Genomic DNA, 13389 nt, shown 5'->3' on the forward strand with positions numbered 1-13389 from the left:
AAAAAAAAACCAACAGCACCCAAACAAAAGAAATAATATGGTTCAATCAGCATCTATACTCCACAGTTCTTTCTTTCTTTTTTTTTCTTGGATTTGGAGATCCTCTTCTATCATGAGTTCCCTGGAACTCTTCTGTACCATTGCATTGGTGAGAAGAATATAGTCCATCACAGTAGGTCAACACTCAATGTTGATGATACTGTGTACAATGTTCTTCTGGTTCTGCTCATCTCACTCATCATCAGCTCACGTAAGACCCTCCAGGTTTCTCTGAACTCTTCCTGCTCATCATTTCTTACAGCACAATAGTATTCCATTGTATTCATATACCACAACTTGTCCAGCCATTCCCCAATTGATGGGCACCCCCTCAACTTCCAATTCCTTGCTACCACATAAAGAGCAGCTATAAACATTTTTGTACATGTGGGTCCCTTTCCCCCTTCCATGATTTCTTTGGGCAAAAGACCTAAAAGTGGGATTGCTGGGTCAAAGGGTATGCACAGCTTTATAGCCCTTTGGGCATAATTCCAAATTGCTCTCCAGAATGGTTGGATCAGCTCACAGCTCCACCAACAGATCATTATACAATATTGCCATTACTATGTACATTGTTCTCCTAGTTCTGCTCACTTCATTTTGCGTAAGTTCATATAAGTCTTTATATGTTTTTTCTGAAACCTACTTCCAAATCATTTCCATTGCAATCATATACCACAAATTGTTCAGCCATTAGCCAATTGATGGGCATCCCCTCCGTTTCTAATTTGTGCCACCACAAAGAGAGCTGATATAAATATATACATACATACACACACACACACACACACACACACACGATTATATTTTGTACAAATAATCCCCACCCCTCCCTTTTAAAAAATCTCTTTGTGATATAGACCCAGGACTGGTATTGCTGGTTCAAAGGGTATGCAGAGTTTTATAGCTTTTTGGGCATAGATCTAAATTGCTCTCCAGAATGGTTGGATCAGTTCACAACTCTACCAACAGTGTCCCAGTGCTTCCACATTTCCTCCAACATTTATCATTTTCCTTTTCTGCCATATTAGCCAGTCTGATAGGTATGAGGTGGTACTTTAGAGGTATTTTAATTTGCATTTCTTTAATCAATATTTATTTAGACCATTTTTTTCATATGACTATAGATAACTTTAATTTCTTCATCTGAAAACTGCTTGTTCATATCCTTTGACTATTTATCAATTGGGGAATGATTTATACTCTTATAAATTTGACTCAATTCTTTGTGTATTTGAGAAATGATATTTTATCAGAGAAACTGGCTTTAAAATTTTTCATAGTTATGATTACTGTGTATTTATCTCCATCCTATCTTTTTTTCTGTTTTTCCTTCTCTTTCCTTTCTTTTACCCTATGCCTCCTCAAAGTGTTTTGCTTCTGACCACTGCTTCCCCCAATCTGCCCTCTCTTACATCATCCCTTTCTTTCAGTAATTTCCTTCCTCTCCAGCTTCCCTGTAAGATTAAAATAGATTTCTATACCCAACTGAATATCCCATCTTCCCTTCTACTGTGAAAGCTCTTTCCTGACACTTATATGTGAGATAATTTACCCCCTTCTGTTTCTCTCTTCTCCCTTTTCCCTTCTACCAGTGCATTCCTCTTGCTCATGTGGTAATTTTATTTCTTTTAGATATCACCCTATCATAGTCAAATCACATCCATGCCCTCTATCTATGTAGGATCCTTCTAAATGCCGTAATACTGACAAAGTTCTTAGGAGTTACAAGTATCATCCTTCCATGTAGGAATGTAAACAGTATAACCTTATTTTATCTCTTCTGATTTTTCTTTCTTGTTTCCCTTTTTATGCTTTCTTGAATGTTGTATTTGAAAGTCAGATTTTCTATTCAGTACTGCTCTTTTCACCAGGAATGCTTGAAGTCCTTTATTTCATTAAAAGTCTGTTTTTTTTTTTCCCTTGAAGGATTATGCTCACTTTTTCTGGGTATATGATTTTGGGTTAAAATCCTACTTCTTTTGGCCTATGGAATAGCATATTTCAAGCCCCCCAATCCTTTAATGTAGAAACCGCTTAATCCTGTGTAATCCTTACTGTGGTTCCTTGATATTTGAATTGTTTCTTTTTTGAGTGCTCACACTATTTTCTCCTTGACCTGGGAGCTCTGGCTATATTTATCTGTTATATTCCTGGATATTTTCATTTTGGGATCTCTTTCAGGAAGTAATCAGTGGAGTCTTTCAATTTCTTGAAATATGATAGCTCTGTTTTTGATCATGGCTTTCAGGGAGTCATATAATTCTTAAATTATCTCTCCTTGATCTATTTTCTGGATAAGTTGTTTTTCCAATGAGATATTTCACATTTTATTCTATTTTTTCATTTTTGACTTTGTTTTATTGCTTCTTGATGTCCCATGAAGTTGTTAGTTTACACTTACCCATTCTAATGTTTAAGGAATTATTTTCTTCAGTGAACTTTTGTATCTCCTTTTCCAGTTGGCCAGTTCTACTTTTTAAGAAGTTTTTCTTTTCAGCAAATTTTTATACATCTTTTTCCATTTGGCTTATTTGCTTTTATTTTTTTAATTAAAAAAAATTTAGGGGCAATGAGGGTTAAGTGACTTGCCATAGTCAAATACACTGTACCTTGACCCCAACATAGTGATATAATTTTGATCTTCTTTGAGGGTAAAATATGGAGCAGCTAGGTGGCACAGTGGATAAAGCACTGGCCTTGGATTCAGGAGGACCTGAGTTCAAATCCAGCCTCAAACATCTGACACTTACTAGCTTTGTGACCCTTGACAAGTCACTTAACCCCCATTGCCCCAATAGCAAAAACAAAACAAAACAACAAAAAAATGTTCTTCTCTTCATTGGATTTGTGTGCCTTAAAAAACAAACAAAAAAGTTTGGCCTATTTTGTTTTCTACGGTATTATTTTCTTCAGTATTTTTTTTGTGCCTCTATGACGAAGCTGTTGATTCTTTTTTTAAAAACGATTTTCCTGCAATTCCCCCTTCCCCCACAAAAAATTTCCTCTACCTCTCTTATGCTTTTAAAAATCCTTTTTGAGTTCTAAGAATTCTTTTTTTATACCTGAGACCAATTGACACTTTTCTTTTTCAGTTTTGCATGTAGCTGTTTTGACTTTGATGTTTTCTTCTGTGTTTGTGTTTTGATCTTTCTTGTCTTGAGTTGGAAAATTGTTTCACTCCATCCTTTTATTGGTTCTGCTATTCTAGAATTTGTTTTGAGGTGTTATTTTTAAGTTGTTTGGAGGGAAGTTTAGGAAAGCTCAGGTAAGTTCCTGCCTTTACTCTGCCATTTTGGTCCTGCCCTTTAAAGCTCTTCTTTTTAAAAAAAAAAAAAGTTCTTTGATTCTTTAGCAATTTTTGGTTCTCTTTTTGTTTTTGTTTTTATTTTTGTAGGGCAATAAGGATTAAGTGACTTGCCCAGGGTCACACAGCTAGTAAGTGTCAAGTGTCTGAGGCCAGATTTGAACTCAGGTCCTCCTGAATCCAGGGCCAGTGCTTTATCCACTGTGCCACCTAGCTGCCCCAGACTCTTTAGCAATTTTGAGGTAGGAGCAGAGATTATCCTGATTTAGGTTTTGCTGGTGGGTGGGCATGTGTTGCTAGAAGAGAGGCACATTTGAAGAGAAAACTACTAAATTATCACAGTTTTATTCATCATTTAGTTCCACTATTAACAATTGTTTTAGATACAATTTACACCATAAATGTTTTAGGGGAATTACTTTATGGAGCAGATAACTAATAATGCCTATTTAATTTCAGAATTGAGCTTCTAAAAATTAACATCAAAAGTATCTTGTGATTTGCCTTTTATTTTTATTAATGAAATACCAGATAGGCCAAAGATAAAATTGATAAGCCAAAATAATTTGACATCAGGAAGACTTGTTTTAAGGAGACTTTACTAGATGCTTCTGGGCAAATTGTTGTCTCACTAGAATTTCTAAAGAGGCACTTAAATTATAGACACCATAGCAGGGTTCATACACACTCTAATTAGATAGATAAAGACATTGTTCTTTCCTCTCCATAGATAGTCATAGTCATAGATAGATCATAAGATGTTTCATATAATGTGGGGGATCATAAAATGTTACAGCTAAATGTTACCTTAGAGTTCATGTAATTCAACCCCCTCATTTTACATAGGAAACAGATGAATAGAAAGATATAATCTGTTCAATGTGGTGTACTGAAAGAGTACCACATTTTCAGTCAGAGAAACCAAAAAAATCTAAGCTCTACTATTTATTTATTGTCTTTGTGACTTTAGGGAAATCTGGTAAAGCCCCCAGACCTCTGTTTCCTCATCTGTAAAATGTGGGCATTGGACTAGGAGAAGTGTAAAGTGCTTTCTAGTTGTAAATTTTTGCGTGCAGCTAGGTAGTGCAGTGAATAGAGTGCTGGGTCTGAGTCAGGAAGACTCATCTTGCTGAGTTCAAATTTGGCCTCACACACTTTGTACTGCGTGACTCTGGGCAAGTCACAACCCTGTTTGCTTCAGTTTCCTCACTTGTAAAATGAGCTGGAGAAGGAAATGGCAAACCACTCCAATATCTTTGCCAAGAAAATTCCAAATGTTACCACAAAGAATTGGACATGATTGAACATGACAATTGTAAATTTATGAACTCATGAAGGTTATACACATATTTAATCTAGTACAAGATATCAGGTCATTTGACCCTCTAGCCCAGTTCCTATTCTGCCATACCCTCAAAGAATTTCTTTCTACATAGCAGTGTTTGTTAATATTCACAGGTTTATTTTTCACAAATTACTAATACGTTTCTGTTTTCACACAAAGTTTATTACTCCTCATTAGCTTTTTTTTTTTTGGTGAGGCCATTGGGATTAAGTGACTTATCCAGGGTCACACAGCTAGTAAGTGTTAAGTGTCTGAGGCTGGATTTGAACTCAGGTCCTCTTGACTCCAGGGCCGGTGCTCTATCCACTCTTCATTAGCTTTTTAGAGTATATGCAACTCTAAAGATAATTCCATATATACTGATTGACTTAACTCTTTTACATACTTTTATTGTATTTATTTCCCCAGAGACAATTATCAGACTATTTCTCCTTGGAAGAGCTACTGTGAGTCAGTGGGTAGATGTAGAGATGAATGGAAAGTTTGATAAGTGCTTATTATGTGATAGGCTCATGATGTGCTAACAATACAAGCAAGCAAGACAGCTCTTCAGGAAACCCACATTCTAACCAGGGGGAGATAACCCACAAAAAGGAGCTGGAAATTGGGCCTAAAGGAAAAGAGAGTGGAAATCCCTGTGGTCAAAGTGCAAGTGAGGTGGTCAGAGGCCTGATTCTGGGCAAGAAGTATCTAAAGGTCACCTCTGAGAGCCAAGGTAGTTTCTGCAGGGAAGTGACTTCAAGGTCCCTGTGGCAAGGAAGTGGTGACAACGTCACTGGATGGAGGGGCTGGGTGGCCGGAAAGTTAGGTGGAGGCTTCATTCTAGTCAAGGTGAGGTGAATGGTCACCTATCAGAGCCTGGGATGATTCCAAGGGTTTAGAGTTCATCCTGCTTAATTGCTTCATATGGCCACAAGTGTGTACTTGTGGTCCTGAAAATATGATACTACTACTAGTGCTGCTGCTATTGCTACTTCTAGCTAGAATTTATACAGGATTTTAAGGTTTGCAAAATGCTTAACAAATATTTCATTAGTATCAACTAAACTTGTCACTGTCTTCTAAGGAACTTATAATATTATTGTTAACAGAATTCTATTTCATTGTAAGTTACATCTTTTAAAGAACATTTTTGTTTGTTTGTTTTTGGTGGGGCAATTAGGGTTAAGTGACTTACCTAAGGTCACACAGCTAGTAAGTGTCAAGTTAAAGAACATTTTAAATACTAAAACTATTAGGTTTTTCTATCACCTTTTTAGATGTTCACACTTCAGGGGAACATACCCCAGGACACTGAATTTTGATGAAACAAACTTAAAATGATAATTTTTCTGTTATGCTCATTTGTTTATCTTTAATAAGTGTCCTTTTGCATTGCTTGATTATGTTATACAAATGAACAATAAATCAATAAACATTTATTAATCACCTATCTATTATGTGTCAGATATAGTGCTAAACACTCAACTTGATGATTGATCTTGATGGTTTAGGTGAAGCACCAAAAAAATTTAGTGCAGATCTTTCTTTTTTATCTTATGGTTATTCTTATTTTTAATTTTTTCCCATTTTCTCTCCTCAGGGTTCATTGCTTCAGATATGACATCAAGACACTCCAGTACTCAGTTGTGGTTAATTACACATTATCATGAAATGGGATCATTGTATGATTACCTACAGCTCACGACTCTGGACACAGTCAGCTGTCTTCGAATTGTGCTGTCCATAGCTAGTGGTCTAGCACATTTGCACATAGAAATATTTGGAACTCAAGGGAAGCCAGCCATATCCCACCGGGATTTAAAGAGCAAAAATATCCTTGTTAAGAAGAATGGACAATGCTGTATAGCAGATTTAGGTAACTTGTTCTCATTTGTTGAAACTATTTGTAATGTTCCTAATGCTTTATTTTTACTTTTACAGTACCTTATTATTTAAAGGCCTGTCACAAAGTGTAACTTCCACTAGAGGGCACTATTCTAAATTTTTTTTCTTTTTTTAAAGAAACACAAGAAAAGAACTAAAAACCAAGTAATATGACCCCATCCTTTCCAACAGATACCTTTTGGGAATATTTTTCTATTGGCTTTCTGCTGTCAATTATTTTGTGGTTACAATTTGGCCATCATTCCTGCCCTTAAAAATAAGTATTTGTCAAATAATTACATCAGTCTAAATTGTATTATAATTCCATTGGTAGGATTCATATTTGTGGAAAGCTGAAAGCTACTTGCTTATTCCTGACCCAGTTATTCAATAATTTCTCAATAAATTAATTAAGCATCTATTAAATACTAGGCTCTGTCATAGGCATTAGAAAAACAGTGGCATAAATGAAATGGTACCTATTTTTCAGGGCCTTATATTAATTAACCAAGGATAGATTAAAACGGAGAACTGAGTTATTGAATTTTTGTATATATATTAAAAGTCATATTGGGAGATTCTAAATACCAGTTTACTGGGTAGCTTCAAACATTTTTTCTAAGGCACATATTTAGATCAATAGTGATACCTATGAATTTTGTTTGTTTTTTTTGTTGTTGTTGTTGTTGTTGTGTGTGTGTGTGTGTGTGTGTGTGTGAGAGAGAGAGAGAGGCAACTGGGGTTAAGTGACTTGCCCAGGGTCACACAGCTAGTGAGTGTTAAGTGTCCCGGGCGGGATTTGAACTCAGGTCTTCCTGACTCCAGGGCCGGTGCTCTATCCACTGCATCACCTAGCTGCCCCGATACCTATGACTTTTTAAAGAGATAGTTTATTTTCTTTTTACTTAAAAAAAATTTTTTTTGGTGAGGCAGTTGGGTCAAGTGACTTTCCCAGGGTCACATAGCCAATAAGTGTCAAGTGTCTGAGGCAGGATTTTAACTCAGGTACTCCTGAATCCAGGGCTGGTGCTTTATCCACTGTGCCACCTAGCTGCCCCATTAAGAGATAGTTTAAAGAATTATTTTTTAGATTGAGACTATTGACATATAGACTCAATGTCTATAAACATTTTATTTAGAACCTACTATGTACCAGGCAATATCCTAAACTCTGGGGAAACAAAGAAAATTAAAAGAAAGTTTTTGTTTTAACTAGGTATTGGATAGGCATGGGAAGTAGGAGAGGGGAGGAAATGATGAGCTGGCCCCATTGGGACCCTCATTTAATGAATGATCTAGGAGGATCTCTTAATCAACCTTAGACCCTCTCCAATCAGAGCGAGGGAGTGTTCTCCAATCTAGGATGGTAGTGAAGAGGGTTGAATTTCAGAGCTGGTTCAGTCTTGCTGGAAGATGAGTTACTAGAAACAATGGTGAGATCCAGGAGATCAGCCTAGGAGAGAGATGAGGAAAATCTCCCTCTTCATCTTCATTGACATTTGCTCTCTTTTAGTACATAATGAAAACTTTGACTCAACTTTCATTCTGAAGATGCCTGCTGCTTTTTTAAACTTGGATCTGTGATTTCATTGTTGAAGGAATATCCCATTGAGGAGCTTTTTTTTACTAATGTGATGGTACTTAACCTGCCCATTAAAATCTTAAAGATTCCTAATCTGGGATCCATAAATTAGGCTTTTAAAAATATTTTGATAACTTTCACAACCAAATTGGTTTCTTTTGTAATCCTATGTATTTTATGCATTGTAAAACATTATTCTGAGAAAGAATCTATTGGGCTTCATAAAACCACCAAAGAAAGAAGTCCATGACAAGAAAAAAGCTAAGAATCTCAAATCATAGAGAGTTAATTAGCTTCCTGGAATTAGGGAAACCTTTATAATCACCTACCCAAAGGTATGAATCTACATAAATTGTAACATTTTTTTTTAAGGAAGGAAAAATTGAGTTTCAGATAATAATTATTCCAGATGTATAGTTCAAACTTATTAGCTTATTTTGGCTGCTTTTTACCTTAGTAGATCACACTAATGATAGCATATTCTTTAATTTTCAGTGGGGTTGCAGAATCACAAAAAAATGTTATTGTAGAGATAATCTACAACATTCCTTGTCCTTAACTAGTGTTCTTTTACTTCATGAAAGTAATTATAGTTCATGGATGAGAGTCAATAAGCCTGAATTATTTGCCTGGTTGTAACTAGGGAACATTGACAATGTAATGGAAAGACCTAGGTCTCTCACTTTTCCAAATTTCCTTGTCTGCTTTCCTTGCCCCTTCCTTGACTCACTTCTGTTGACTCCCTATTGGCTGTTCTAGTAGTCTGCTGTTAATAATTTTGACAATATATTAGGGTAGGGGTAGGGTGTGAAGTAGGTTTCAGGGACTGGATAAGCAAGGGTGGGCAGCAGCAATGAATATGAAAGAAATTCTGCTTCTTTGGTGTTTAACCTGAGAACAATCCCTAGAGTGGATGTCAAATCAGTTATACCCTAATTATAAGAGTATATGTCTTTGCTATACGGTAGTGAAATCATTACCTTCTATATTATCAAGTTCCTAGTAATAATTTTTAGCTTCATTATTAATTAATTGAAGAATTATTTGGAGGCTATAACTGCCTTATCTATCTTTTATAATACTAAATTTAAACCCAGGGCCATTTTGGACAGACTTATTTTATATAGATATATGAAGTAGTTTTTAACCAATACATTATACCCTTCTTGTAAGTGCTCTCAATATGTACTGTTGAACACTTGACAAAGACCTTTAGCATGTTCATCAAAACATGTTAAATCCTTAGACACACACAGAAGAATAAATAATTCTTCTATGAACCAGAGGAAAAAAAGGGAGGGTCATAGTTGTTTGGAGTCCTATGATTGAGAGTAAAGACAGAAAACAAGTTGTTGATAGATTTGGGGTTGCTAACCTTTTTTGTGTCATGGACCCCATTGGCATTCTGGTGAAGCCATTGGCTCCTTTCTCAGAGGAACATTTTTAAACACATAATTTAAAATATATCGTGCAAGTGCCAAAATTTGATGTACGGATTGTTATTTGGGTGACTTGCCTAAATATTGGGGTCCTGGAAATATGAGGGCCCCTTTTAGATATTTCTCCCAGGCCAATAAGAAAGGAGCCTCTAAGCTTTAGTTCACAAAAGGATCAGATTTTATTACTTGGGAATTAATTAAACAACAAAGGTGAAACTAATAAAAATCAAAGATAAGGAAATAGGAAAATAGATATTCTTTTTTTTTTTAATGTATGAGGTATTTTATTTTTTCCATTACATGTAAAGATAGTTCTCAACTTTTGTTTATACATGCTTTACAATTTCAGATTTTTCTCCCTCCCTCCCCTCCCTCCCCCCTCCCCTAGACAGCAGGTAATCTGATATAGGTTATATCTATATATCTCTATACATATACATATAGATATATATATATATACACACACACATATATACACATAATAACATTAATCCTATTTCTGCATTAATCCTGTTACAAGAGAAAGAATCAGAGCAGTGATGCAAAACCTCAAAATAGAAAAAAAAAAAAACAACAGCACCCAAAACAAAAGAAATAATATGGTTCAATCAGCATCTATACTCCACAGTTCTTTCTTTCTTTTTTTTTTTCTTGGATTTGGAGATCCTCTTCCATCATGAGTTCCCTGGAACTCTTCTGTACCATTGCATTGGTGAGAAGAATATAGTCCATCACAGTAGGTCAACACTCAATGTTGATGATACTGTGTACAATGTTCTTCTGGTTCTGCTCATCTCACTCATCATCAGCTCACGTAAGACCCTCCAGGTTTCTCTGAACTCTTCCTGCTCATCATTTCTTACAGCACAATAGTATTCCATTGTATTCATATACCACAACTTGTCCAGCCATTCCCCAATTGATGGGCACCCCCTCAACTTCCAATTCCTTGCTACCACATAAAGAGCAGCTATAAATATTTTTGTACATGTGGGTCCCTTTCCCCCTTCCATGATTTCTTTGGGCAAAAGACCTAAAAGTGGGATTGCTGGGTCAAAGGGTATGCACAGCTTTATAGCCCTTTGGGCATAATTCCAAATTCCTCTCCAGAATTTTTGGATCAGCTCACAGCTCCACCAACAATGCATTAGTGTTCCAATTTTCCCACAGCCTCTCCAACATTTATTATCTTCCTTTTTTGTCATTTTAGCCAATCTGATAGGTGTCAGGTGGTACCTCAGAATTGTTTTAATTTGCATCTCTCTAATCATTAGAGATTTAGAGCAGAAAATAGATATTCTTAACTCTAAACTTAGGCTATGCAATCCCCAGATCATTTTCTATTAAGCTAGTTCAAAGGAATTTAGGGTTTTCCATAAGTAACCCACCCAACACCTGAACAGCCCGTCAGTCTAAGGTTGCTCGCATGCCACCAGGACCATAGTCACCACACCAAGAGCTCAAACTGGCGTTCCAGAAGTGCCCTCTAACCTCCCTTCAGGGAGCATTCAGTCTTTTCTCCCCCCAAAAGGGAGGTCCTTCAAAAGCTGCCTATACCACAAATAATTCAATGGAGCAGTTAAAGTCATAGAATCACCAAATTTTAAACTTAGGAGGAATCATCTAGACCATCCAATATCTTAATTTTCCACTCTAAGAACCTCAGACTTCTTTTTTTAACTGAAAGAATTTGACATGTCAGGACAATTGACTTACTTTAAAACTGTTAGATGGCTTTGATTTCATATACCAGAGAAATCTCCCCATCTCCTCCCACCACACACACGCACACACACCCATCCTCTGCCAATGCCAGTAGAAAATATTTATGATAAAGGTAACAAAAGTCAAGCAGCTTTCTCCCTTTGGGTAGATTTCAGAGGTCCTGGGATAGAGAAGGTTCTATCAACCAAGGAAGTTCTGAGGAGTGTATGATACTGAGTCCCTGTCAGAAGTCATTGATTCTTTACTTACACCAAGTCCATTTCCCAGTCACATTCTACCAGCCCAATAGTTACAATAATGCTGGGGACTGGAGTAATAAGAGGTCTTCCTTTAATAGAACTCTTGGCCATTCTCTTATTGATACTCTTTCTTCTGTGCCTGGTTCTGGTACGGTCTCTGTGTGTCATTCCCACCTTCATTACCCCCACACCATAATATAAAGTAAACAAAGGACACTTAGAAGTTTACAGCTCCATCTCAATTAAAGAAGCTGTGTGTGTGTGTGTGTGTGTGTGTGTTTATTTTAATAGTCAGGGAAATTATAGATACCTGAATTGGTGCTTTTCCAGAAGTGAAGAGGGCTCTTTACAAGGTAATAGCTAGAGGTTCTCAGGCAATGGTTAATGATTACTTTTTGAGTATCATGGAAAACAGATTTCAGTTGGAAAACATGGCCTCTCCAGTTCCTTCAGACTCATGATTCTGTGGTTTTATGGTTATCATTCATGTAGAACTTGGGTAGTCATGTGTATAGGACAGAAATGACATTGTCCTATCTCCTTTTCCTCTGGAAACTAGGTATGGAGTTAGGTATCTAAACAGGTAGTTAAATGCAGGGTTATTAAAAGATTTCTAGCAAGCTTCATAAGAAAATTTACCAGATTCATAAGAAAATCTAATATTCAACTTAAATGCTTCTGATTTTTTTTTTACCTATTTTTATAAGTTTGGAAAAGAAATTTTTGGGAGGGTAAAGTGTCAGAGTAAGATTATAAATCTGGAGAAGGTTTCATAAAACTTGGGTGGTGGCTTGCAAGGAGGTTGGATTTCATCACTTAGTTCCATCACTATGTTCTTCAGCTTGCTAAAGCTGTAAGGATTTGCATATGTGCACCTTCCTCTGCAATAAATTGAGAGATCATCTCAGCAAATGCTCAGGGAGGTCGTGGGAGGGAAAGCTCTCAGCAGATGGCTTGCAGGATTCCTGAGGGAACGTTCATCTACAGGAGATTTGAAGCCTCTTGCAGTACTTCTTGTTTATTTGAACATTGCAGTATTCACTGCAAGACTATTTTTTTTAATGAACACATGCATTGATGTGAAAAACTAGTCCCTCAATTAAAAAAAAAAACAACTACCTCTGGTTTCTTGAAAGTAGTTTGACAGAAATAATTCATGGTATTAAAGAAAGTGCTTTAGTACAATTTAATGGGAGTTTTTTTGCTTTAAATAGGGTCCAATTTAGATGCTCTCTGAACTGTGGAGATTGAATGGTGTTAGGGGTACATCCGTGTATTCCTGCTTATTGCTCAGATGAGTGAGAATGCACCAGTACCCTTTGAAGGTTGCAGTAGTAGTCCACTCACCATGGCAACGCTGGTCCTTTCTAAGTGGTGCCAAATTTCCTGAAGTTTTCCAAGTCATACAGTGTTCTCCATTTAAATGTTTAGAGAATAGTGGGTGCCATGGTGTAGGATGGGGACTTGATTTGTCTCCTGCTAGGCCTCTTTGGAATAATTGCTGATGTGAGACTGCTTCTCCTTATGACTTGAAATATATATTCACATTGCTCACTTTGTGTTAGAGTGGTACATTAGTGTGGCATATATCCACCATTTAGCCTACTTGTTTTTTCCTCTCTTGCCATCTCTTTATCAATTTCTCTACCCTATCTCCACACCATAGTTCCCTAACTCCTAAGATTTCAGAAAGTTTCCCCTTAAGGGCCAACAGAAACTTCTTTATATATCTTAGCAGTGGCACTTCAGGACCACAAGATGGCGTTTTGGGATGGGGATTCATTGGTGTAATCAGAGATACTTTGGCAGCTACCCAAGAGCAAATGGGTACCCATGAGGTAGTAATG

General features: G+C 36.6%; 1 protein-coding gene across 1 annotated transcript in view; it reads left to right on the top strand.

The window, feature by feature from the left end:
• Window positions 1–13389, top strand: part of ACVR1 (activin A receptor type 1) — a 146940-nt gene that overhangs the window by 115087 nt on the left and 18464 nt on the right. The window contains 1 exon segment of the mRNA XM_043997145.1: window positions 6274–6549. Within this exon segment, the coding sequence (XP_043853080.1) occupies window positions 6274–6549 (276 nt within the window).

This window comes from Dromiciops gliroides, chromosome 3, assembly GCF_019393635.1.
Source record: "Dromiciops gliroides isolate mDroGli1 chromosome 3, mDroGli1.pri, whole genome shotgun sequence".
Taxonomy (NCBI): Eukaryota; Metazoa; Chordata; class Mammalia; order Microbiotheria; family Microbiotheriidae; genus Dromiciops; species Dromiciops gliroides.